The sequence below is a fragment of the Petromyzon marinus genome, chromosome 26 (assembly GCF_048934315.1).
Source record: "Petromyzon marinus isolate PM22_M1 ecotype Great Lakes invasive population chromosome 26, UKy_Petmar_22M1.pri1.0, whole genome shotgun sequence".
Taxonomy (NCBI): domain Eukaryota; kingdom Metazoa; phylum Chordata; class Hyperoartia; order Petromyzontiformes; family Petromyzontidae; genus Petromyzon; species Petromyzon marinus.
The window spans coordinates 11,315,946-11,343,453 of record NC_133692.1 but is presented as its reverse complement, the minus strand read 5'-3'; the positions used below and the strand labels follow the sequence as shown (position 1 = coordinate 11,343,453).

General features: G+C 44.1%; 1 protein-coding gene across 11 annotated transcripts in view; it reads right to left on the bottom strand.

Moving 5' to 3' along the window:
* Nucleotides 1-27,508, bottom strand: part of LOC116946270 (ankyrin repeat and fibronectin type-III domain-containing protein 1-like) — a 264,496-nt gene that overhangs the window by 199,070 nt on the left and 37,918 nt on the right. For all 11 annotated transcript variants that reach the window (XM_076069931.1, XM_076069932.1, XM_076069935.1 and 8 more), the window contains one exon: nt 5,995-6,168. In XM_076069931.1, coding sequence (XP_075926046.1) covers nt 5,995-6,168 — 174 coding nt within the window. The remainder of the gene's footprint in view (nt 1-5,994; nt 6,169-27,508) is intronic.

Below are 27,508 nucleotides of genomic sequence, written 5' to 3'. Positions count from 1 at the left end.
AGTGCATTTATTTATTTATTCTGTACTAAACAACAGCAGGCTCTATCATTCTAGGATTGGCTTTTTCAGTCAATACAGGAAACGCTAAAATAAACTAAAGCCTAAAAAAAGTGAAACCTGAAATCCCATCGTCTTCTACTGACGAACGTACGCCACCGCATGCTGCTACTAAAACACCCACAATGTGTGATTACGGTAACATCCGCCAATTTGTATCATATATTATCTGCATTTTTCTATTTGGATTATACGTCTAGGATCTCAGAACGAACACGAATAATGGATTAATTTTAATGCATGCATTAGCGGACAATATTTTAGGAGACGATTCAAATTGTATATAAGAACTTTAATCGCATCAGTAATGTGTAGCTTTGCGACAATATTCCCAGGAACACAAATGTGCCCTACGTCTATTACTCCTCTGAAACGATGAGAGTGACGTTCACGTTCAGCGAGTCAGACACCATAACAATGTTGACAAAAAATAAAACCCTTGGCTATTTTTACTCAAATGCAATTGCATTACAAGCGTAATGCATCTCGTGTACAATGCATTTTACATTACGTAATGCATTTTACGTTACGTAATGTAATGTAAAATGAATTGTATATTTTTACATTACGTAATGTAATGTAAAATGAATTGTATATTTTACATTACGTAATGTAATGTGAAATGCATTGCATTGTATTGTACAAGATATGTTTTTTTTCTCGAACTGAAATAAAGTTAAAGCTTGTAATTACTGATGTGCACGTGGGTGCTTGTGCGTGCGTGTGTGCATGTGAATTAGAGTAGTGGTTAGCGCACTGCACTTACACACCTAGCGACCCGAGTGAGTTTTATGCTCACAGCCAACATCAGTGGCGATTACCTGAACCAGTTCTGGGCATCTCCCTAGGTCCACTCAGCATCAAATGAGTGAATATTACCACTGAGGAAACAAAGGCGGCTACGCGTGGTGCGAACCACAAGGCCCCCCCCCCCCCCTCGTGTGCCTTCATTAGTCGCTCGCGAGCAGCACTTGTCCCCGCAGTGTTTGCGTGCATAAACTAACTTCTCAAAAACAGCCTCAAGGCACGGCGCAAATCTCTTGCCACACAAACGCAACAGCAGTGCAGCATTTAGGGGGACATTGGCTGACTAATGCCAACACGCAACTTTTCAGACTCCAACCGGCAGCGTGTGATAATAAATCAAGGTGGCCAGGGCACATTGATGAAAACCACGACAATCCAAACCATAGCGCTCTCTTACGCGGGCACAAGGTAACTCTTCTTTGACGAGAAAATGTATTATTATTATTTTAAGGCGGCAATGGACTGAGAAAGGCCACATGACGCCTCAATTGAAATAACAAAAAAAAATAACGGTTACGAAGAAAATGATGCAAAGGACAGGTTGCATTGACCTGGAGCTCAGCATGTACAAAACAACTATCATGAGTGACACAGCCGAAGTTGTGTTCTACACAAGCACTTGTGTGCTGCCATTTGCCAAACAAACACACAAGGGATTGTTTCGACATTATGCTCCCACTTCTAAATGTGAAATGGGAACAAATGAAGTTAAAAGACGACACCGGGACCTTCAAATTCATCTCGCTTTGTGTCTTGAAAGCTGTGGGCAGATTGATTTGTTTTTTTACAAAGAACGCTTCTGTGTGCGTACTTCCGGTTGAAACTCGGTAACTGATTAATTACACAACCTTCTCGTCCTTCTGCCCTCTTAACGTTCTGCTCTACCCGTAATTATTAATTAACAATTTGACCTTTTTCTATGGCAGCATACCCAAACAGTGCTGTTAACCTCACCGACGACCATTGCCAAAGGAAACTTCCGATCGACTGAGGCGAGGGTGGAGAGAAGAGACAAAGATTCGGATTCATTCTTGGATTCATTCTTGATCATTGTATCAGGCATCTCATACTAAATAAACACATGCCGTGGTATCAGCCAGCATGGTCCGTCTGGGCTGATGTTCCAAGTCAATCGAACAGTATAAAGTAGCATCATCATCATCATCACCACCAAAATCAGCCATGATCATTCTGTTGGATGATGCCCACCTACCACCCACCCCCAGTCATCACCATCTCTTGTGGGCTCAGCGATGTAACAAGACAAACACAAAGATCCCCTCTTTAGCCCTAACAGACTGTTGGGGCAAGTGCTGTTGGCGAGTAGCACCTATGAATGAAGGCCGGCACGGCACACGAGGGGGTGGGGTGGCCAGCACCATGCCCGGCCACCTTTGTCTCCCCAGAGGCGATGTTTTACACATGGCACCAGGTACTCATTTTTAGGCTGAGTCGACCTCGGGGAGGCCCAGGCCCAGTTTCGGATATTCGTCACCAGTGTTGGGCGTGAGCGGGAATCGAACTCGGGTGGTCGGGTTCGTAGTGCAGCGTAGCGCCAACCGCTACACTACCGCTACCCCAATGCGATGTCACGGTCCACTTAGCGCCAGCGCATAATCCGTTGTCATCATTCTGTCTCTCCGCTCGACGTCCTCTCAAATGCGTTCCATTCCTTGGCCACGACTCCATCGCTATTCTTGACCATGTACAGTTTGTCAGGGTAAATTAATGCAACACGTATACTCAATGTGGAACATTGCAACCGCATGTTAAATGTCCATTTTTCTCTGCATGAGTGCAACTTGTAATTATCAACCGAAATGAGTTCACCACAAAGCGTAAAAATGCCACTCGATAAAGCGATTCAAAAAGTACAAATATTTAAATGGCCGATTCATAATAAAGTGCATACAGCTTCTTGTGCGTTAATGACAAAGCTATTGATATATTGAAAAACTATGTGAACAAACACATTTATTCTACTGGCAATGAACACCAGTAAATATATACACCTGCATTATTGCGTAATTGCACGTACACATTCTACATACCTACAAGCATAAGGCATATAGATTTACACGTTCAGGTTATCAATCTGCTCGCATACAGAGCAGTCCTTCAATGAGCAGTACATTAATTATGATACAAGTGAACATTCTACCACACGTGTGTGTGGGTTTGTTTTTCTCTTTGTGGAACTCGTTGTGGGAGAAACACTCGCGGTAACGGACGATTGAAAGTGTTTCTGTGTTCAGCTATGAAGTGGCGCAGGCGAGGGGAAGTCTGTGAAATTGAACTCTCTCCTTCTCTCTCTCTCGCGATCGCCCTCTCCCACCATCTCCCACCATGTGTCCCTTGAAAATAGTCTCGTTCCCCCGAGGCCGGCACTTCAGCAGGCCGCTACAATATTCTCACAATGGACTTCAGTGCCATCCTACAAAGCCAAGTCCAATGCCATCAAACCGCACTGTGGGAGATTCTGTTGTCCGGCATCTATTTATACGTCTTATTATTAAATCATGTGCAGGCAGCGGCAAGAGGGAGGGAAATTTAACGAATGAATGAATGAGAGGGTGTACACACATTAAGCGGGCTTGGGAAGGGCATGTCGCTAGAACGGACGATGGGTGGTGCACAAGAATGATGCAACTTTCTGACCCACCCCTATTGGAGAATCTGAAGAATAAGAGCTTCACAGCTCAACGAATTTCTCCAGGTTAAATAAAGAGTCTGATTCTGACAGAGTGGCCACGAAGAAATACGGAACGCATCAAAGTAGCCGTTCAGCCAAGAGACGGAGTGATGGAATCATCCCTCGCATGCAGCTGCTGCGGGAATCGTTACATCACAATACTGTGGGAGTTGGCAATGGTTTGGGGGAGGCTTTCATCCAGCAGTGGACTGATTGTAACTGATGATAATTATGATGATGATTATTTTTAAATCTTCTGTCCAAATGTGACCAAAATCGATAGCTTGCAGTGGAAAAATCACCACAACTATCTTTCCATAAATAGTAAAAACAAGAAAGCCTCTCACTTTCACCAATAAAAACAAATATTTCCAAGAGCTGACGTTTCAGGCAATAGCCCTTCTTCATAAATGTATTTCATGTGCTATGCTATGAAAAAAAACATTTCCGAAAATGTCACCCGTCATGTATTATTTTTCCCTTCAAGGCAGTGTTACTGACGAATGTGTTCAAGTCCTTTGCTATCCGTGCTTCCGTACCACTGCCAACGCAGCAGTGTCATCGAACGATGTGTGTTCATCTTTCCCTAGGAATGGCTCGAGAGCCCTGGTACACAGTGTAATGTTGTGAGGCAAAGGGGGAGGAGTGGAATTTGATGGGAGGGGAGCTTCAGCCATGGAGCTGTCCGCATAAGAGAGGGGCAGATAGAGACCACAACATGCCCGGGTTGTATTGATTGGCAAGGAGTGATTAGATTCTTAACTTGCTCCTCATCAATTTACCACTAGCATGGACCTCACCTGTGTAAGTGTAAAATATTTATTCGGCATACATTCGTAAACCAAGGAACACGATGGGAAGCATGTGACGATATTTACAAGCACAACGGCTAAAATATGTACGGGGTATATATCTGTGCATCCGAAGGCGCTCTTACGTCTAAGGTTCAAAGGTTTGTCTAATTATAACCAGCAATGGCATTTCAATACAAAACAATACATCCTTCGTAAGTACAGTCATAAGCATCGTCAGGACATGCAGGGATGGCCATGTGCACCCCAACGCCTTTCAGCTGTGAACATTCGAAAACGACCACATTCATGACAACAAATACGAGTGCTGCCAATCCGACCATGAGCAGTTCCCCCAAAAGCTGTCAAGATCCCCTTGGGTTCGGTAGGAAAGAAGTGGGGACGAAGATTGGCAGAGCAATCTCACAAGTGAGTATACGTCCACATGGAGCCAAGCAGGACGAAGCATGGGCCTTGATTAAATCCCTTACACTATTTGCTGCAAATTCCACCTTTCTGGCCCTGAACATTTACTTATCCATCTTGAAAAAATGTTGTCGACAAGTCGTAACCAGAGCGAATTGAATGCAAATACCACTCATGCATCAACACTTTATTGTTAAATTAAGTGAACTCTCTGCTGACAGGTTATTATGCTTGCAGATTTATTGTGATAAAAAAGAAATGATATTTTTGGTGAAAGCAAAACCTTTGAAAAATGTTACATTGGAAATGGGTTTATATATTTTAGTTAAGTATATGATTTACGTGAATAATTGCTACAGTTTCAACTTGAAGGCTAAATTTTAACAGTTATTTGTTTTGTTGAGTGGTATAGGAGCAATTAGTTAAAGGAAATTATTTCAATTTGGTATTTCTCTTCTTCAACATTGTTTATGCAAAATCTTTCCAAATCTTTCCAAACAGATGCTTCTTATTTACCTTGCTCCGAAATATAATTACAGGACATAGAGATTCACACGGGCCGTCTAAATCCGAATACAACACGGCACCTTTTCTCTCTATTGGCCTTTGCAGACCAGTCGCATGAGGCTGATAAATCATTTCCATGCCAGATATCCCGACCAGAGCAGCTCAAGAAGTTTTTACAGAAATACACTGCCATACCTCGGACACTTTCCTCCTCCAACAGGGCACCGCAGGACGTGCACACGTCAATGGGATCGAGTCATGGAAACCCAACTGACGCGATCAATCCCATTGCACCTAAAGTGCCAAGGTTGTTAGCGTGCCGCTGTAGAGGAAATGGAGAGGAAGCTCATTGATCACGCGTGCGCGTCCCAGTCCAGTGATTTCATTTTCTAGAAATTCAGGGCGGGCCACATACGCAAGACCCACATCTCGGATGGTGTCATATGAACCCACAACCTCTTGTGCGCCAGGCGAGGGAGTTAACAACTTGCCACCTCGACACCCACATCACGATTGAGAGGTATATTAGGACACACGCATGCACCAACATTGAACCCTGTATGGCCGTGCAATTTTCCTTACGGTGCGGTCGTTTCAAGAAGTTGCGTTATTCCTACAGGCGGACATGTCTGGTGGAGTGTGATCAGCAAGACAGGTCATGTATATTCAGAGGCCCTCTCAACAAAAGCCCGGGAGTACACACGAGACACTCACGGAGTAGATGCTGCCATGGTGTTGGCCTGGGGTGAGACCCCCGCCGCCGCCGCTGCTGCTGCTGCCGCTGCCCCTTGCGGCGTTACGAGAGAGTTCCGCTGGCGGAGGAGCATGAAGACATCCTGCCAGGCGCTCCCCTCTGCTCGGCCTGCCACGTCCAGCCCGCTCGATCGTCTGTCGTTTCACAATGGGAATCAAACGCGACAATTCAACAATAGTCGCGAGATGAAACAAGCGCGCACACACACATTGACACGCGCGCGCACAAGCATGTGTACAGCCACACAAAGACACGCAACACATACATACACACTCACACACGAGTGCTCATGGACACAGCCACGTGCACACAATACACACGAGGCAAATGACCGCTTGCAACCACTGGCGACGATGATGTTGTATGCATGTACGGTGAACTTCTTTTGCACCATACGTAGCCAACCACGCTAATCGGAGGTGCTGTGAGCGAGGGATGCACGCACTATTCCTCAGTGTGGCTGGTCGCGAATGCGCGGTACATAATTTGCTTTCCTTACAGGAAACAAGAAATTGTTGGGCAGTGTGTGGGAGCCCCCCTTGCTCACATCAACGCCACAGTATGACCGCACGACTGCACGTGGGGTTATTTTCTTTTTTCTTTCTTCCTTTCGCCAGAATGCCCGCCACCAGCCAACGGGCCCCCTCCGACAGCTATTAAGAGGCCACGAGGGCGTGCCGAGCTATGCGTGAACACGAGTAGGGCACGCCTGCAAAGGCGTGCGGCTGTCCCCTTATACCAAGGCCGTAATTATAATATATATATTGGGGGACACACATCCCCCCCAATATTCAAATATGCTCAAAATGTCCCCCCCCCAATATATTGCTATAAAATAGATTTCTGTTTATATGATCGTGGTTATGGTTGTACTTTATTAATCCCAAATCTCTGCCATTACATACAATGAAACAAGAAAATGTAAAAAATAAAGAGCAGAGCAATGTAATACAATACACTACTAGACATTATTGTAAAAAATAAATAAAAAGTCCATCCTATCTGTTAGTGAATTTTGTAATATTTTACGCAGGAAATGGCAGGAAATTCGTTTTCAAATTAAGATGATTTTTTTCTGGGTGGGGGACCCCCAGGAAGATTGGGTCCCCCCCAATGTTGACTCCATGGCGACGGCATTGCCTTATGCAACGCGCTTTCTTCACGCTGCACGCAGAGCGAAGAAGAGGTCACTTTTGAATTCCTCATCATCAATTTTGGCCAGGAAAAATAGCTCTAGAAAAGTTCACACTCGGCAAAGGTAAAAAACGCTCCGCTGAGTGGGGTGGCGGTGCAGTAGCACGCACGATGTGCTTGTAAACGAGCCGCCTAAGTTTGATCCCGCAGCTGTGGCAGAGATCAGTGGCGAGTGATATCCGAATTGATCCTGCTGAACAAACCAAGGACTGTCGATCTACTATGTAATTATTAAACCTTTATTATGGAGTGCATTTTATTTCCGAATTAAAACCTGTTGTTATATTTAGCAAGAAGAAAACATTCACTATGTACAATGTGTATTGTGTTGTCCTCGTGTGCACACGTGTAAAGACAGTACGGGGCGATAGCGGGACAGTATGTTTCCCCGGGACCACGGTTACTCATGGACGTGCTACTGATGATTGATGGGACGAGCGTTGACAGGGTCACGTGAGGGGGAGCACGGGGTCCAATGGCCGGCGAGTGTAATGAGGGCGGTGATTGACAAGGGGCAGGTGCGGCGAGGAGAGTTCGAGAATGGGGGCGTGGCCGGACCGGGCGAGGCATAAGAAGCAGCGCGAGCCGGAGCTGGGGGCTGTTGGTGTGGGACACTGTCGTCCTCATCGTCTTTGTCGCCTTGCATCGGGTCGTCTCCATCGTCTGCGAGTTGTCTTGAGACTAGAAATACGTTTTCTTTGGTTCTCTCGGTAAAGTCACGTAGAATGAGAATAAAATAATAAATTAATAAAATTAAATAACACAATAAAATTCTCACGACGTTTCGGCCACAACACAAGCGGCCTTCTTCACTTGTGTTGTGGCCGAAACGTCGTGATAATTTTATTATTTCATTTTATTAATTTATTATTTTATTCTCATTCTACGTGACTTTACCGAAAGAACCAAAGAAAATGAATCCTTGCAGTCACGAAAGCTTAAAATCGCAATTTAGAAACTACGTTGTCTCTGAATAGAGTCGTCTCACTACCCAAGTGTACAGTCACTCGTGGTTGCTCGTTGAGTTGTCAGTGGACTTTATTCATAACTAGCTTTACTGCCCGGCTTCGCCCGAGACTTGGATTCTTGTTTAGGATTACTTTCATATTCCCTTATATTTCACTGAAGAACCCTGAAAAAAAACATTGAAGCTTGCAAGAAAGAAAAAAAGCCGAAACAAATAAATTTAACTAAATCGGATGTTTTTCACTCAAGGAAATTCAACCTTAACCCACTTATACGCAAGGTCGATTTCGGCAACTCGGGAAGGGAATGACGTGGCGAGCTGACAATCGTCGCGTTGACTTGGAAAATCGAGACAGCTCTGCCGCGCATTTGTGCGGGATGCACGGCCTACGCGGAGGGTTTTTGCATTATTGCGCCCTTACCCCCCCCCCCAAAAAAATACAAAAGTCTATTTTTATAATTTTTGCATGGTGTACAGTCTGGAAAGTACCCACATGGCAAATTTCAAGTTTGTTGCATATCGGGAAGTACGCTAAACATTTTGAACAGTCACATTCACAAATTTTATATATATAGATACAGAAAGACAAGACGGTGTCTCTGAGAGCTACATTACACACATGTAGAGACAGTTTGTCAATCCACTGCTCGATGGGGGCCTCCCCCCATGCCATGAAGGAGGCAGTGATGATTACACGACCATACTTCACCACGCTGGTCATAGGTGATTGGAAGAGGTCGAAAGAATCCATAATAGATTCCGCTGAACTGCCCTCTACTGCCCACAATGCCTACTGCTCCTGTGTGGTGCTTCCCATTCACAAGCACTGTCCAACATCAACCCCGCTGAGCTTCCAAATCCCTGATTGTGCAGGACGCATTCTATGTGATGTGCTTAGAGGCGTCCTGATGCGGGTAAAGTTTATACCTGTAAACCATCGAATTTGATGTTTTGCATACAAACATACATACGTACGTAACAACAACGGATGATGACAACATTGCTCAGTGAAACAAAGATGCCACCGGTCAAAATATCAGGTTCACTTTTATGGCCCAAAGCAAAAGGGAAAATGTACAAATATATATGATGTATGGTAATAGTAACTATTTAAAAATAATAACTTCAACGTTGCACCTAATTGCCGCACATTAAAACGCATGTTGTTTGATAAATAAAACATTGTTGAGCTAAACCAGTGGCCAGTAAGACTGACGACTCTTTACTACTGTGTATTTGTGTGTGTTAGTCATTGTGTCCTGCAGCCCACCTCTAACCACCACAGGAGGAAGTTTTGCTTCCTGAATGCCTCCCTAATTGTTGTAATGGTGCTCCATTAAATCAGGATCTCAAAGTGAGCGTTCTAAAAATATTTCTCCAGCTGGATCGCCTTTTTTGTGTTATTGTCTGTGCTTCAATGCCCACAACTGATCCTCTCAATACCCCCTCCCCACATCTCCACATGTCTAAGGGTCAAGGCTGTATACTCATCATATCATGCGCGCAATCCCTGTTGTTGTATCGGTAGGAATGCACGTGTTGTCATCGCAGGTGATAGTCAATATTCCCACCCATACTGAGTAGCTATCAGGTGTATTGCAAGAACTGCATGGCTAATTGGTGCGAGTGTGTGTGAGAGAGAGGGCTGTGTGGATAAACACAGAGGAACAATTTTTATTTTATTTACTAGAATATATCACGTGAATAATCCCTCGAGACAGAACATTGTTTGCAAGGGTGTCCAAGGTGGCGGTTAACACATACTTAGCAAACACGTAATGACACACATTCTGGAATAGCTGTTAGCTTACTCCATTATGATCCGAGTAATACAGCTTCAATTGTAGCCCATGCACGCAAGAAAAAAATGGTATGTAAATCTGTTATGGGCCTTCGCTTGATCATCACCATTATCCATAGTTCCATCCACTGCTAGAATAAGGCCTTCCTGCGCCGCTGCCATCTCTCAGGAGCTCTGCGATTGAATGCCACTAGGTAAACTCAGCCCTAAAATGTGTGTCTGATGTGGTATATCAGCGTAAAACAACATCGAGGGAAAAAAGTGGCTCTGACCCCACCACCCATTCGTGCGCTGTACTGAGCTAAATAGGCATTCGTTATGAGCATTTACACAAACACACAGATATAAATGGAGCGCCTCTAATTGTGTGCGTGTATATATAACTAGGATTACTACCCGGGTTCGCCCGGGACTTGGATTCACCACGCCCGGCCGCCTTTATCTCCCCAGTGGCAATGTTCACACACCACACCAGTTACTCGTTTGAGGCCGAGTCGACCTAGGGGAGGCCCAGGACCGGTTCAAATAATCGTCACCGGTGGTGGCCGTGAGCGGGAATCGAACTCGGGTCGCCGGGTCCGTAGCGCAGCGCGCTAACCACTACACTACCGCTCCCCCCACACACAGACACACACACACAAACAGCGCGCTAACCACTACACTACCGCTCCCCCCACACACGCACAGACACACAAACACACACACACAAACACAGACAGCACGCTAACCACTACACTACCACTCCCCCCACACACACACAGACACACACACAAACAGCACGCTAACCACTACACTACCGCTCCCCCACACACGCACAGACACATAGACACACACACAAACACAGACAGCACGCTAACCACTACACTACCGCTCCCCCCACACACACGTGCACTCGTCCATAGGTACACATACACGCGCTTGCTGCACACACACACACAACTTTCAGGGTGCGTACGGCAGTAAACGACTGAAAAAATAAAGCAATGCTGCGTGAAGAACGCCTTAGACCTGCAACACATTTGTATGGCACTTCACTCGCGGAGGGTTGGGGGGGTGACGTCAGCAGGTACACTGCGTGACGCTTCCGCATGCGCGGGTGACATGACAGATGTGACGTCACAGCTCACTTGCCGTGCTAAATATTTGCATTATTGCGCCCTTACCCCCCCCCCCCCCCAAAAAAAAAATACAAAAGTCTATTTTATAATTTTTGCATGGTGTACAGTCTGGAAACTACCCACATGCCAAATTTCAAGGTTGTTGCATGTCGGGAAGTATGCTAAACATTTCGAACAGACTAACATTCACAAATTTCAATTTTGTTTATATATATTATGTATTTAGAACCTTTGGACTCGCACCAAAAAAATATGTCAGGAAGTCAAATTAGAAAACATTCAACATTGCACTTAGGAATTGCGGTAAGGTATTGAAGCTTTTTTTTCCGCTAACTCTAAATGCCACATTTTGGAAGCAGAGCTTGCTGTTAAGGAGCCCCTTTTCAAGGAGGAAGAATGCAGCTTGTCCACACACACACCTACAGAGACAACGTGCAATGGACGCGGGACACTTTGATCGGAGCCCAAGTTACGGGACACCGATCAGGGCCCAAGTTACGGCGGCGGACGCCACAGAATGACCTCACGTCACCGACGACCGCAATCTGCTTGGCACTTCTGAAAAAGTGTCGCCGTGACAAAATGCCCCGCTTGGCAGATGTTTTGTTCTCTTTGCTGCGAGAGCAATGGCGTGCATCTGGATGTGGAACACTGCTAGGGTGCTCTTCTGAAAGCCGCAATACAACAACTCGTCATTTGCTATTCCTCGCTTTGTAAAGCCCCGAGTGATGTGGTGGACTTTGAGAACGGACCCTAACAAGGCAATCGTCAAGGAAGGCTGAGGACATTTGTCCATCTGTGGTTAGGATGTGCTTTAGTTTGCCTCTCGGAGCCTTTTTGGCATTTTCATTCAGTAAAAATATCTAAGCAAGGTCTGGTATAACTTGCGCAATTTTCAGCCGCCCACGATTCTGAAATGCACTGGGGACCGATTTGCGTAGGGTTTGTTTCCGCACGTCTGCTGGAATTCCGGCGTTCCGCTGAATTTCCACAACATTGATTGCGCCGAATTCACGTCCCAGTTTTTTTGTGTGTATTTTTGTTTAGCCCGATTCACCGGGTGAGAAATAGGTGCAGCCCCGTACCGCTAACACATTCATGCAGCCAATCAGCAGCCAGTGAGGGTGGTGCCGAAGAGAATCTGAGCTGTGTGTGTGTGTGCTGATGTCAGCAACCTCGCCAGGTCAACGGGTCCAAGCCGACCAATCAGGTTCTGGTCTATCTCACGTAAGAACAAATACATGCTCATGCATGTGCATGCTAAGGCTCTCCCACCCACCTCTGCCAAGGTGCAAAATGTATGTATGATGAATGTTGAACTTCTTTCACACCGTACATAGCTAACCGTGCTAATCGGAGGTGCCGGGAGGGGGGTGGGGGCACAATCAACTCAACACAAAAAGCAGTTTTAAAGAAATGAGTTTTCAATCTCGATTTTGAAGTGCAGTCCGAAAGAAATTTAAAATGGAGTGCTAAGCAAAACATGCTTATGCACCACACAAACCTTTATTATAGAAATTACAGAATAAAAAAATCTGTTTATTTTCATTCGGCAGTTTTTTTCACTTGACTAAAGCATTCATCATCATTCGGGTATGTGAAGTAATGTTTTGTTGTTTATTATGTATGTATTTATATCTCCCCTACTTCTCCCCCTCCCAACTGTATGCGTCACTGGGTCCTAAAAAACCCTTTTAAGTTGTATGATGTTATCTGTCACTCTTGGCCTCTAAGTCCTCAGAGATCACCATGGACTGGCTTTCAGTTCATTCATAAGCAAATATGGTCCTTTCTCAGGGAATTTGCATTAAAAAATACATGCATTTGGTGACGTCAAAATAAAACCTATTTTGCCACGCTTTACGTGAAGCCCATTATGTCATGAAAAACAATGATTTTATGCTCAACCTGCTGAGATTTATATCTATAATGCATTCTTTAACATCCCATACCTGCAATAAAAAATATATAGTTTTGTGATAAATGGAATCTTTGCACCGAGTCATCGTCTCTCCTCTGCCCTGTAACGCACAGACACGCCACACCTCGATTCTGGCTTTCGACTGGGGCCGTGGAATAACTTTGGGTATCGGGCCAGACAAAGGGTTAACGCCTAGAAACAGAGAGAGTGAGAGCAGAGAACAAACTATTGCTTGAGAGTCGTGCTTTGGGAAAACTGAAAATAAAACCATTAAATCGGAGACCACTGCGCACAGCAAAGCCTCAGGTAAGAGAACCGAGTGCTGTTTCTGTGCTGTTCTGTCACACTCACTTGCACCAAGCTGCGTCCTCTCAAGATTTTTGTTCGGAACATCCCCAGGCTCCAAAAAGAGGTTTTTTTTTTGTGGAGCTGCTGTTCAAACACTTGTGGTGGTGGTGGTGGCACTACCCTTGGCTTTGATTTCAAAGTCAAATGCTTTGTTGACTCTGTTGGAAATAATGCTTTTCAGGGCCAAGAATAGATGCTTATATATTAAGTATGCCTGTGGGCAAGAGCACTCTGCCAACATTGGTAGCTAAATACCGACTTGACCAATACATTATGCATCGGGTCTGATTACTTATTCACAACCAAGTTCAACGTATTTGCAGCAAAGGCTGAGACGCATTAACATCCATCAAATGGCTTATAATAGCGAGTTGATAAACAATAATTTCCAGTTGCAATCTGACAACCGGGCCTCATTAAATATGCTTCATTTCAGCAACATTAATCCAGTTCCTGTAGAACCAGCAGATATGGAAGGGAACATATCTCACATGACGCACACTTAATACAGCTTTGATGAACGCCTGTCGACTCACATGTCGTATTGCATCGCGTTATGTTTTCCCCCTTTCATCATCCTTAAATCAAATATGTGTATAGGCAATGACGGACTGACGAGGAATTTAGCATAATCCATTGTTATGGGGATGTTAAGCAAATTCAACGTTCTAAATTTATATTGGAACATGCAATCTATGCGGGGCCAGGACATTAAAACTCTGTGCAGACTCATGATTATTCAGTCAGATTTAATATACCCACCTGCAGCTATTATTAATGTTAAAAGAGCATCACCTGACTTTTACAATGAACTGGCGCTTCAGAGTAGACCAACTTTTGCATCGTAATTAAAACTATTGTTTTCAGCCTCACTCGCTGAACTATGCAAATACGTATAGTGTTCCGATTATTCGATCACTTGTTTTGCCTTCACCTTTATACGGGACCTGCTAAATAATTCACCTCATATAAAATGCATCAATCCAGCCAAACAGTTTATAAATAGGTTTAGTTTAGCACGTGCTTCCTTGTTTTATGTATGCACAAAGCAGACCGCAGATGGCCACCGCAAAAAATTGGAGCACCTATTGAAATCCCCTCAACAGCAGAAGGTATGAGAGCTCAGGGCAATATCCTTGGCTGCAAAACGACAGCAGCAGCATCATCGAGCAATTGCCACCCATGCATCGGCGGCCAAAGACAAAGATCCCCCGTGTAGCCTGTAACAGACTGTAGGGGCAAGTGCTGTTAGCGAGCACCTATGAAGGCCGGAACGGTACACGAGGGGGTGGGTGGCCAGCACCACGCCCGACCGCCTTTGTCTCCCCTAGTGGCAATGTTTACACACCGCACCAGGTACTCATTTGAGGCTGAGTCGACCTAGGGGAGGCCCGGGACCGGTTCAGATAATCGTCACCGGTGTTGGCCTTGATCGGGACTCGAACCCGGGTCGCCAGGTTCATAGCGCAGCGTAGCGCTAACCGCTACACTACCGCTCCCCACACACACACACCCCAAATTCAATTCCTGGGGAAAGCCCAGCATGAACTCGGACACCCTTGCAAAGCGCATTCACCACACAAGGTAGCTCGCAAAATGCAAGCAAATAAACAGTGCTATTTGTGATTTCACAGCTGTCACAACGGTCGTAGGTTCCGTTTGAGTACAGCGATAGCTCGACTTTCGTTGCTTCGCTCTTTCGGCCGTTTTCAATTATAAACATATTTTCCAATTTCGTCCGATTTCATCCCAAACCTTCCACGACGTTCACGCCGCGCGCCATCTTTTTCCTTCAGTCTTTGAATAGAAGTCGTTCAGTGAGCGTCTCTTATATTTGTGTTTATTCATATATTATGAATACTGTACTTATTTCTGTTATTATACTGTAAACCATTCATAGTTATTTTTGTGATAACAGTATACTACAGTGTTCATAGTTATTTTCGTGATTATAAAACGCGAGTACAGTATTCATACTGTGCTTATTTTTGTGATCACTGTAAAATACTTATTTTGTGCTTTAATATTCATAATGGGTCCTAAGTGTGGTGATGGTAAAGCTAAAATAATCCATGAGGTTCTCAATTTGCAAGATAAGCTTGACATAGTCAAACTGAATCATAATGGCTAAATAAAGGCTCTGCTTTGACATTCGTACATTTTTGACATTCGTCCATGTTCTGGTCCACTAACCAGAAGAAAGTGCAAGGAGTCCCTGTATGTATGTATGCCTATTCGCGTGTTGAACTTCTTCCGCACCGTACGTAGCAGACCGCGTTAACCGGGAGTTACGGTGAAAAGATAAACTTTCTGAACACAGAGCAGTTGTCAAGAGATTGGGCCCGGTCGTGGCAATCTGGCATCAAATTCTGCCGAACGAACGGGGCTTCGGCGGGATCTCGTTTTAATTGTGGAATAGGAACCGAAGGTATTTTGTGTTGTTAAAGATTTATGAGTGTAGTCGCATAACTTGCCCAGGTGGAGTTGCCACGAGAGTTAAAATGGTTAATATATTGTGGTGGTCACAAGAGCGGCGTGGCCCGCAAGGCGCGTGGCCCGCAAGAGCGGCGTCGCCCGCAGGGCGCGTGGCCCGCAAGAGCGGCGTGGCCCGCAAGGCGCGTGGCCCGCAGGGCGCGTGGCCCACAAGACGCGTGACCCGCAAGACGCTCACCCCTGCTGCAGCGCCAGCACGGCATCTCCATCATCAGCACCACCGGCAGTCCACGCTCCCTCCGCCTCTCCGTACTAATTCGTTCTTTATTGCAAATCAAACCCTCTCGGTGTAAACCGTCGGCGACAGGCCTGGCTAAAGTTTTTCAGCTTAAGATCTCGGCTCACGCCGCCCAGATGCAAACGCATTGCACGGACGCGATTGAGTAAGCAAGCGAGCAAAAACTAACAACAACAAAAAACTGCGAACTCCCGTTCGTTCGAGTACTCGGTGGCGTTTCAATGTGGATGCAGGACATCGTAAAACTGTTGATTTCAACATTGGATTAACTTTGATTGGCGATTGAAGCTCAACTTGAGTGCGCCGTGGAACGTCGTCGTAATGGTGTTGTTCCTCCCCAAGCTGAAACACCTGGTGGGTAAAGCACCTCCATTGGCCAGTCTGAGAAAGTAAAACTCCACATTCCAATTGCAACGGCCAGTCGTCTGTTCATACAAAAAAAACGCACAATTGACTTTAATTGAAATGTTATTCATTGCAATTACTTGGTAGGGATGATGGCCTAATCCAGTCCTCGCTGGGATTTTAACTCGTACCTTTATAATGGCGAGTCGCAGAGATTGCTACACGTCGCCACTTGGGCTGATAGTATTATACAGAGCTTTGGAGTGCTGTGGTGGCGCAGTGACCAACGTGGTGTGAAACACCGTCAAACAACCGCCACAACAATCGACGCAGCGTGACGATGCCTTTGCAAAGGGTTGTACATGTTGCAAAGGGTTGTACATGTTGCAAATGTTTAAATGTAGGGCCCTGGTGTCACTGTGTGCTGGTGAGGATGCAGAGGCACGGGAGATTAGCGCACCTCACCATGCTTTTTTCCTACACTTTGACTTTTTTTTACATTTCCTTCATCAATGTCCACTTTTCTACTCCATGGTGCCATCGGTCTCCCTACGATAACTGACCGAGGTAGGCAAATTATTTGGCGATACTATGCTGGCAGCGGTGTACAAAGCACAGACAGCACAAATAATTCAACGTTTCCTCAACAACGCAACCTTACAAATAAAGCGTACAGCAGACCCTGGCTTATCTACGTGCGATTTATGTGATTTTCACATTAACCGCGCACCTGAGATTTTGACATCAATGAATAACTCGTGGATTTTCTCTTAAGCCCGAATGAATAATCTAAAAACAGTTATACATTGTTATGTTGGAAAAGTTTATTTACAAGTCACGTGCTTAAACCGAACCAATATGTGCTCTGGTTAATCCGAAATCTACGTGACCGCCGCTACAGTACAGTAGTTGCACATCTTTACAAACAGTGGGCGGAGCTTGATTTATGTTAATTGGTGTGGCTCTGCTATCCACTTAGTGGGCCGAGTCTTCTGCGCATAGAGATCAGCGCAAAATTGATATTTTTGGATTATCAGCGGTTTTGAATCACCCGCGGCCGTCCTCCCCATCATTGCGCGGATAATTGAGATTCTACTGTATATCGTTGGTGAAGTTTCAAGCAACGGACCTTCTTCACAGCAGAGTGGATAAGAGTTTACCGATACCTGAGGCTGCGTTTGCCAGCTGTGTCCCTCCGACAGATATCTCAAATTGCATCGCAAACTCGGTGTACGTGACCGCTGCTTTGCTCATATTTTTCCCGAGGCCAATTGCACGGCCTTTTTTTAAGTTCTTCCAACATTTTCTGCTGCATATTCCCATCGGAGGTTGCCACGAATGTGTTGTCAGAAATTCTGAGACAGATGATGTTTTTTTTTCCCTGTTCATAATAAAGGTTTTATGGGTTGGATCGCGCAAGTATAAATCTGTCGTGAACCCATCACAACCCGACACATCCAACCGGTAAGGTTTGTCACGTAAACAAAACGCACCAACTAGTTACTACTTCAGCACCACAGCGGTGTGTTGGAGAGTAAATCCACAACATTTACAATTTGAGTACGACACATTTATACTTTTGCGATCCAACCCTTTATTACGAATAATATTGTTCGCGAAAGCCTACGTGGTTGTTTTTTCTGTGTGAGTGTTTCTCGGAGTGCGGTCCCCGCTACCACCGGTGTCCGGCGACCTTCCTCCAGATGGTCCGCGGGGCTGTGATCCGGAAATAATGACAACGTTTATTGTACCTTTTGTTTTGGACCTTAGTTGATATTTTACTCGCGATATTTAATACAAAAAATGAAGTTGGGTAAATTACTCTGATTAAACTACCGTAACCTTAATATGTAAATGCTCCCCTAAAAAAAAACTCTCATAGCTGCGTTAAAAAATAAATGTGTTCCGGTAACATGAATCACTGTGTTTGTGGTATTTAAAGAGATGGGTGAATGCGTTTTGTTACGGGGGTGGGGGGCGGTGGGGGTGTTTGCATCGGCTGAGCGGTCAGCGGGCCAAACAAATTCGAGACACAGCGCTCTGTGTGCATGCCTTTGTCTCTACAAGTTTCTGAAAACATCTTCGAATGTCGCCGTGAATCGTTTGTGGGAAAGCGTATCACCTTGTCTAACTCCCCTTCTAATAATAATCATTGGTTTTCTGGTACTTTCTTCATCCAACCTCTGTGTAGCACTTCCATTTTTTTCATTTCAATAAAAGAATATTTAGGCTTATGGTTTATAAGAGTTTGAATGACTGCATCAGCATTAGTATGCCTACAGTATTAATTTACTAAATGTTTACACGTAAATGAAATATGCCAATCATGGATTGATACCTCACCTCTTTTTTCACTTAAAAAAATGGTGTTCGCACTGATTTGAGTGAACACAGAGAGCTATTGGTCCATTTTTCACCCATATATATTAAAAAACACCTACAAAAATCCATGAGGCAAAGAATCAAGGAAACCTTAGAGGCTAATCATCCACAAGAGCAAGAACGAAAATCGGAAAGGCTTCTCTATCAAGGACCACATAAAAATAATATCAGCTTCTGGAAGACTACCGAATTCCAAATGCCACTGCGCCTAGCCATTGTGAGTTATGAAAAGGCAATCGACTCAGCGGACATTAGAGGGCTCCTCTACCAGCAGTGGCGTGAGAAAGTACAGCACGGTAAAATTAAGAGCTGCACCTTTACCTTTATATATAATAACATTAACACTTCAGCATACATTAATTTCAATTACTGCAGGAGACCAAGAAACAACACTAGCGAAGCTAATAACATAACCAACGCTTTCCTTAACGAGATAACTTTTTTCTGCTCTCACAGCAGGAGAGGAGGTTGCAGGTGACACGTGCCCCACCACCCGCTGCGTTTGCCACACGCTGCTGCTGCTGCCGTTTCCGTCTCGTGCCTCTTCGCTATTGGGAAGCGGGACACCCATGTGCCTCCCGAGCTAAGTTCACAATTACTCAGCACCGGCGGAACGTCGTAAAGCGCTCGGTGCACCTGGACCCAGCCCAACACTAGCAACCAATCTCAATCAGACGAATCATATCCCAGTACTCTGCTTTGCATACAATTAAAATGCGATAACCCACTGCCTTGGGTGCAGCGTTGGTGCGGCAGTGAAAAAAACATCGCACGATTGACTTAGCAGCCCAGATTCGATTCCCTTGGTCGTTGCTGACAGTGGCGAGTAATGTCTGAACTGGTCCCGGGGAACTAACTTCACCATACCGCACTGAGCCGCGCGGTTGAAGAATGGTCAAATAACCCCACCATGATTGCCACAGCATTGGCAGGCCTTCGTCCGGTATTGGATTGATGAAAATTATATTAAGACCCCACGTTTACACTTATCTGTAATCAATGTTGCTTCACTGAAATTAACTTCAGCCCAACTATCGATTGCGGCATATTAGGCTTGAATATGGAATAATCTCCAAACCACTACATTTGAAGGAATGGCGAAACCCGTAAATAAATCTTGACTTAAAGCGTTTGTGACTGCAGAAAATAATATTCTTTGGTTCTCTCGGTAAAGTCACGTAGATAGAAAATAAAAAGGTACCGAAATAACCAAAGAATACTGTAAATAAATGTTTAAGATAATTGCCGCAACTATGGCTGTGGTTGATGGAACACATTGCACAGATATGCAGACGTCACGTGGCCCACACAACACACCTTGTCTGCTCTGTGAATCAATTAATTCTGATATTTTGCTTCTGTTTTATGTCTAACACCATTTTAAATGTGTGGATATTAACTGAAAGATGTCTCAAGCCAATGAAAGTGACACTTTGCAACAGTGGGCAGTAGTTTTGACAGTGTTCGCAAGCCAATATGATCCCTCTACACAAAGTCGAAATGAGCCCTGCATCAAATTGCCCATTCTGAAAATGGGATGACCATCAAATGAGCTGCACTCAGTTGCAAGCCTGTGCCACGATTATTGCGCAAGGAACTTCTCCGCATTAAACATGCTTAATTCTTCTCAGGTTCTCAAATACCATCTGCACACATTATTACAAAGTGCCGGACATTGCCTTAATAGACCAGAAATTGCATGGCCCAAGAGGACATCTTGGCTAAACTCAGTGAAATGCAATAGCGAATATTCTCTGGAATAGAACAACGGTCGCGACATGTGTTAAGAACATTTGCATACTTTCACGTGACCTTGTTGTCGCGATACCGATTCGCACATGCGTTGTAATTTTTTCACATCATCATTAGCCCACCGCGGAGAATGCCAAGTGCTGTACAATGGAAGCCAACGTAATGCTAACCCAGACGTTGCATGTCCTTGTGACGGCATATCTAGAGCACAGTCCACTGTCAGCAAAGCTGTCAAAATTTCCAGCCCTTCTGCCTTTCACAAATTTTAAATTCGCCTGTTGTTGAGAGAAAAAGGGCGTTCTTTTTTTTTTCAATAAATAAGCAAATAATCGAACACACACTCCCAATACATTCCAAGCATCGCCGATGATTTGTTTAACCTGGAAATCCTAAAAGTTATTCCCACATCAGTCTGGAATGAAAATGACACGAGATAATAATAATAATAAATGAGTTCTCCTTAACCCTTACGCCCCACAGTAAGGCTTCCATCGCCAGAAGCTAAGTTATTTTGGCTCTCAATGCTGAACAATTGTTTGCACAACAGAGTCCCGTAACTGCTTCAAGATGTCCCTAACTCGCTTAGTTTCCAGATGCCTTAACCACAGAGGTGCTAGCAATGTCAGGTGAAATCACTGTGGCTGTTAATAGAATTATTGTTTTTCAGTATTGTACGCAGATCAAGTGCTATTATTGAGATTTATATAAAAAAATGATATTTGCGTAAACAGGGAAATATCTAAGAGCAAATAAAAAATAGCAAGTGCCTAAAAACATAAAAAAACGATTCTGTACCATTATGTAAACGTGAATGACACAAAACTAAAATAGACAGACAATGAAAGGTGATACCACAACATTCTTAATACAAGATATCAGATTATCAAGTCACATTGAAATAGAAATGTTGCCTAAATGTTTTTACTCTCTCTATTTTATGCATTAACTTGGAATGTTAACATCGTGACCTTCAAAATGTCTGATACATTGCAGAATGGTTGGAAAAACTCAAGCCTCCAACATCCATCGTCCGTGTTGCCCACATGAGTGCAGTCCCGCTTACCACTCTGATCCATGTGAAGAACGAAGAAGTAACACTTACGAAGAAGTAACACGGACAACGGGAAAAGGTGTCAGAATATCACGTGGGGGTGGATAAGGAGGCGAAAAAGCCTAGAAGCTCGTGTCCTGCTGAATAATAATATATATCCCTTTGTTAATCCACTGCTGGATAAAGGTCTCCACATGCCATGCCAGTCTTCGGGATTGTTTGACCATACTTTACCACTTTGGACAATTCGGATCATTAAACTAAAAGTATATATTTTATATAGCTGTTTTTCAGAAGTGACATGGCCACAAATGAAAATTCAACGAAGTGGCTTATAATCACGTGGAAATGTATAGCATCCAACATCCTCTAAAACGTTGACTTAAAGCTTTCGTGACTGCAAGAATTCATATTCTTGGGTCTTTTCGGTAAAGTCATGTAGATAGGTTCAAAGAAAATAACAAAAAAAACTACGACGTTTCGATCGCAGCACAAGCGGTCGTCATCCTGAACCTATCTACGTGACTTTACCGAAAGACCCAACAATATACTCTAAAACGCACGTTTCTAATGGAGGAGACGGACAGGACCATTGGAGATGTCACTCATCACTGATATTCGCCATGGCCAGTAATGTAAACTCAGGTCGCTTGGCTCGTAGTGCAGCGCACGAACCACTGCGCCACCCTTGTGTCCGCTTACTTGGGTAAAATTATTTTATCTGCAGGAAACATTCTTGCAGGGAAAATGACTTATGCATGGATGGATTGCTATAATTCCCCACGTAAATTGATATTTGAGGATAAGCACGGTGTGTAGCAATTGCTGTCAGAGTGCGCAATCTGTCTGCGCTGCAACAGCCGGGCATCCTCATTAATGGGGATTTTTTTTCTTCTTCGGTGGAATCACTTCCAAATTGCCTTTCCTCCCCTTACCATTACTCTCCTGGCTGGCAATAGAACAGAAAATTGCATGGCCAGCGTTGACAAATTCAAGTGCAAATGCTGTATTAGAGGCATGAACTAATATTGGTGGAATAATTCACCCTTCGAGTTAATCAATCCAATGATTTGTCAGTCACGATTCACATTTAATAATTATTTTTTTGTTTTAACATTGCGGGAAATTGCAGCACATCTTGTCACTGGAGGTATCATAGGAATAATTTATCTATAACAGAGAAATCGGGAAACTTTAATTTTCACAAATGAAAATTGATGCATCGTAAGCTTCATGACCAACATCATCAACATCATTACTTATTATTTACTCCGTGCTTCGCATGCAGTACGGCTCGAGGTGAGGTACGTGATGTGGCAAGAGAAGCACTCGGGAAGGAAGTGATTGCACACCAAATACAACTTGCCTAAGCAATGCAGTACAGAAAATTCACACAAACGGCAATAAGCAAATATCTATGGGACCTTTTAGTACAGTATAAAAAATGAAGGAAAATTTAAGAAATAAGAATAGGGTTTACCCTTTCTGGCAATAAAACAGGTGATCAGATTTTGATTGAAAGCTTTCGTGACTGCAGGGATTCATATTCTTGGTTCTTTCGGTAAAGTCACGTAGAATTTGATTGTTTTCTATTTTTATTATTTTATTGTGTCCCTTCTACGTGACTTTACCGAAAGAACCAAGAATAGGTGTTCAGATGTTTAAACACCACACATATAACTGCTCGACCCAAGCTGTAAGTGTTCTGATACTTGCATTGTCTTTGCACTGTTCGCCTTTTGGCGTTCTCTGGTCTAACACTGGCGAGACAAGGCCATAAATAAGGCTGTCCTCTGATGAAGGCCAATCAGTTTCAAAGATTATGCATAGATTATCAGAGCGTATTTGTTTGCATGTTTTTTCACAAGTACGTGTGGTTAATGCAGATGAGAACAGGCAAAGGTTCAAACGGTAAACTGTGCTTTAGACCACTCTCTAACGTCCACTTCATACGAGTCATTCAAGTTTCAAGTTCAAGTTCCATTTATTACGTATAGCCCTGTGAGCCACGCTGCTCTGGAGTCGAGTGCAACCGCAACAAACAAAATATGAGCAGAGTAACATCTTAAAGCGACGACGCGCAACATAAAAATCCTGGGATAAACCAGCAAATCTTCCAGAAAAAACCCCCCCACACACCGTATTACAACGCTGTGTGCAAAATTCGAATGCGATCTGAAAGTAGCGTCCTTAATTCAGTCTTAAATTTACAAATTTTCGGTCGATTGATACAATTTCACCGTCAGCTGTTCCACGACGTTGATGCCAAAAGTCCATTTCATAATTCTCCATTGCACGTGCCGTTCTTGTCATAAAGCACTTCTATCACCAGAGCATAATTTACAGTTTTGGAACAAAGTTTTGCAATTATTCTGCCACATAGATGGCCTCCAATTGTGTAACGGCTTAAAAGATAAAGCATTTTGCATTTCCACCTCCTAACTACCATCAGTCTGTGCATTTCACATATAACTAGAGTGACATGATCATTGTGTTACACTTTTAACACACTGCGGCAACGTTAAGTTACCTTTTTGGATATCCAACGCAAAAGACATTGCAAGAGACCAGTCTAGACATTATCAAACAGAGAACTAGGCTGTGAAGAAGGGAAAGTGTCAGCTCATTGTAATCCTCAGCTCATCTACAGAGCTGAAGGATTGCCGATCATTTTACTCCACCTGTGTGTTTTAAATGTAACATTGGAGTCAAACCATACTCCAGGTGGATTTAAAACCTGACAACTATCGACAGATTAATCAACGCATTATTCTACTCCTGTTTATTGATAACGTGCATGTCATAGTTGACACTATACATGCATACGCAAAGGTTCAAAGACTGAAAGTTTACTGACATTGGCAAAGAACACAAATCCCACTTTAAACAAAAATAAACTTTTTTAATTGACCAGGAAAGGCCCACTTGACTATTAGTTATTTTTCAGAGGCGACCTGGCCACACATAACAGCTCTTCAAAGTTGCTTATATCGTCTTCAAATGTAATAAGTTATAGGATAAAAATGGACGTGACCACAGGAAGAGAAGTCGCATAAACTCCAAGCATACAAAAGGTATCGTCAGGGACGGGATTGAACCCACGTCCTCCTGTGCGAAGGCGATAACGTCTCCTCACCACCACTGCACCCATGACTGCCATGAGGAGTTATTTCAACACAATGCTGTAAAGAGCATATTCTATGCTGTGTATGTGTGATATCATTCATAATAGTGGGGTCATTGTATGTTGGTTCCATTATAAACATCTATTGTAAAGTCTCTGCAATCGCAATGTACCAGGACACAGTGGAGAAACGCTTCTCCTCCCAAAGTCTGCTGCATTTTGAATGTTTCAGCGGGATGTTCGGCATGATATCTGACATTTGGCTCCACCGTGCTGGGAGCTTCTTTAGGAAATGAAGAAAAAATGGAATCAGTGCCTGAAGATGCTCCCAGCAAGTGGAGCGCGCAACGTCGGACATCGTGCCAAATAACGCATGGTACAACCCAAAAACACATTGTAGAATTATCGTTCATCTTAATAAAACTAGTCTTTTGCCCGTCCGAGGATGCGGGTGTATTGCAGTAAAAGTGAAACTTGTAAGCGAAAAGCAGAGCGCAACGTGATATATTCATTGCATCAATTCGCGTGCAATTAGTAAGGGCGCGGTGACAGACCTATTTCATTTAAAGGTTATAATCCCTTGTTCATCACGACGTCCTTTTTACTTTGATGTCTCAATAGCGTTACGGAGATCACGTGACGTGAGGGTTCTGCCTTCGTAGTGAGGGTTGTGAGTTGACGCCGAGGAGGGGGGAGGAGGCGCCTCGCCCCCCCCCCCATGTGGAATGACGTCAGCCGATAATTATTATGAATGGGGGGGGGGGTGTCCATTTGGAGGACGTCACCTTATAATTATTATTAATGAGGGGGGCTGTTCGATGTGGAGTTACGTCACTTGCGCATGATTATTAATGAGGGGGGGGGAGTACTCCATATTGAGTGACGTCACCTGCTCATGATTATTAATGAGGGGTGGGGGGGGGGTGTCCATTTGGAGGACGTTGCCTGCTCATGAATATTAATGAGGGGGGGGGGGGCTGGTCGATGTGGAGTGACGTCACGAGCGTTAAGGACAGACATTCCTGGGTGATTACAGTAGGCATATATGCTTTCAATAACAAAAACAATTGGTTACCATTGTATCGCAGGCCCTAGAGGCCTCCGTGAACCGTGAACTGGGTTGGCGGGGATGAAGATGAGGATGGGGGAATTCAAGGTGCCAGTCCGCAGAACTGTACGGCATGAACCCTGAAAACGTGCACAGTCGCACAAAGAAGGCACCTGCTTCGAACAGTGTCACGCACGTTCTGATCTCATATATCCCATTGATGTCATTAGAATAGACGCGTGAAATGTGTTGCTTTTTGCAATGTGGAGCTCATTTGCTCTTTGTGACTTCAGGACAACCAAGATGTTGATAGAAAAAAAAAACTTGCAGCATTTAAACTAATATTTCCTTCACGTGAACACAGCAGGTGCTTGCCCATGATTATATAATAAACCCAAATAATATCTAATTAAATAACATGCTTATTTTCTTGCCTGTCGTAGTTATACGTCAAGGCGTGATGATGTCCCACTCCATTGAGTATGGGGCTGCCCGAAGCTCCCGTTTTAAAAGCCTAAACTATTGGAAAAATGTGGTACACATTGTATCCACCCCAGTGAATTAACATGTGGGGATCCATACTCTTTGGTTCTTTCGGTAAAGCCACGTGGGTAAAAGTAAAACAAAATAGGCGCCTGATGACGATTGCTTGCGTTGCGATCGAAACGTCGTGATATATTTTTATTTTTCTACCCACGTGACTTTACCGAAAGAACCAAAGAGTATGGATTCCTGCAGTCACGAAAGCTTCAAATCAAGATTGAACAAGTGGGGACTTAAACTCAAAGCTTTGTGGTTGCAAGCCAGGTGCTCTACCAATGAGGCATGCGGCCGGATAATTCACTGGGCAGCTTCTTAATTAATGATTTTTCTTCCCTCTCACAAGGATTTGAAGCACTCCTTTGAGAGCGCCCTCTTTTCAGCCATAAAACTCGACTCCCTTTCAGCAATTTTAAATGAGATGCACAAAGTACGCATGCGCCCTGTTTGCATTGCATGCAATTATTGTTCAACAAGGATTGTAATTGTATCATGTTTTTTTGCCGAGGCACAATATGAAAAACACATCATGCATTATCTGCATCAATTGTAAACTATAACATTATTCTCTTTGGGAATCCACTGCCAACATTCTTAATCGAAATTAAATCACTTACATCCAGAATCACACCCATCATGAATCAGTGAATTCCCTTCGAAGCAATTGCCCTTTTTTTTCTTGTCTGATTTAGATTTATACAGGGATACACTTGAGCATTCGTGGAAAGTAAACTAACTTTTAAAACTGCATAAAAACTCATTGCAAAGGGCAAAGGGAAGCCAAGCGAGTGCGGAGAATGTGAGCAAAAGACTGCGGCACACTTACGGAGAAATCAACGTCGTGCCACAAGCGTGGCAGCCCACGATCTCGTGAATGCAGGATGCACACGTGTGAACAGTGAAAACGTCCTTCAGAGCAGTGGTTCTTAACCTTCACCGCTGCCTGCACCCCGTTTGTTTCTCAGAAAGGGCATTTCCCCAAGGAGGTGCGTGCACCCCAGAACCACTGGTTGAGATATCCCTTTTCAATAAATGTCCTGCCATTTGTCACCCGTCCGCTGAATGAAGGTCTCCCCATGCCACCGCACAATGCCAGTCAGCGTGGTTGTTTAACCATACTTCGCCACGTTGGTCAGTGTAGGTTGATGAATG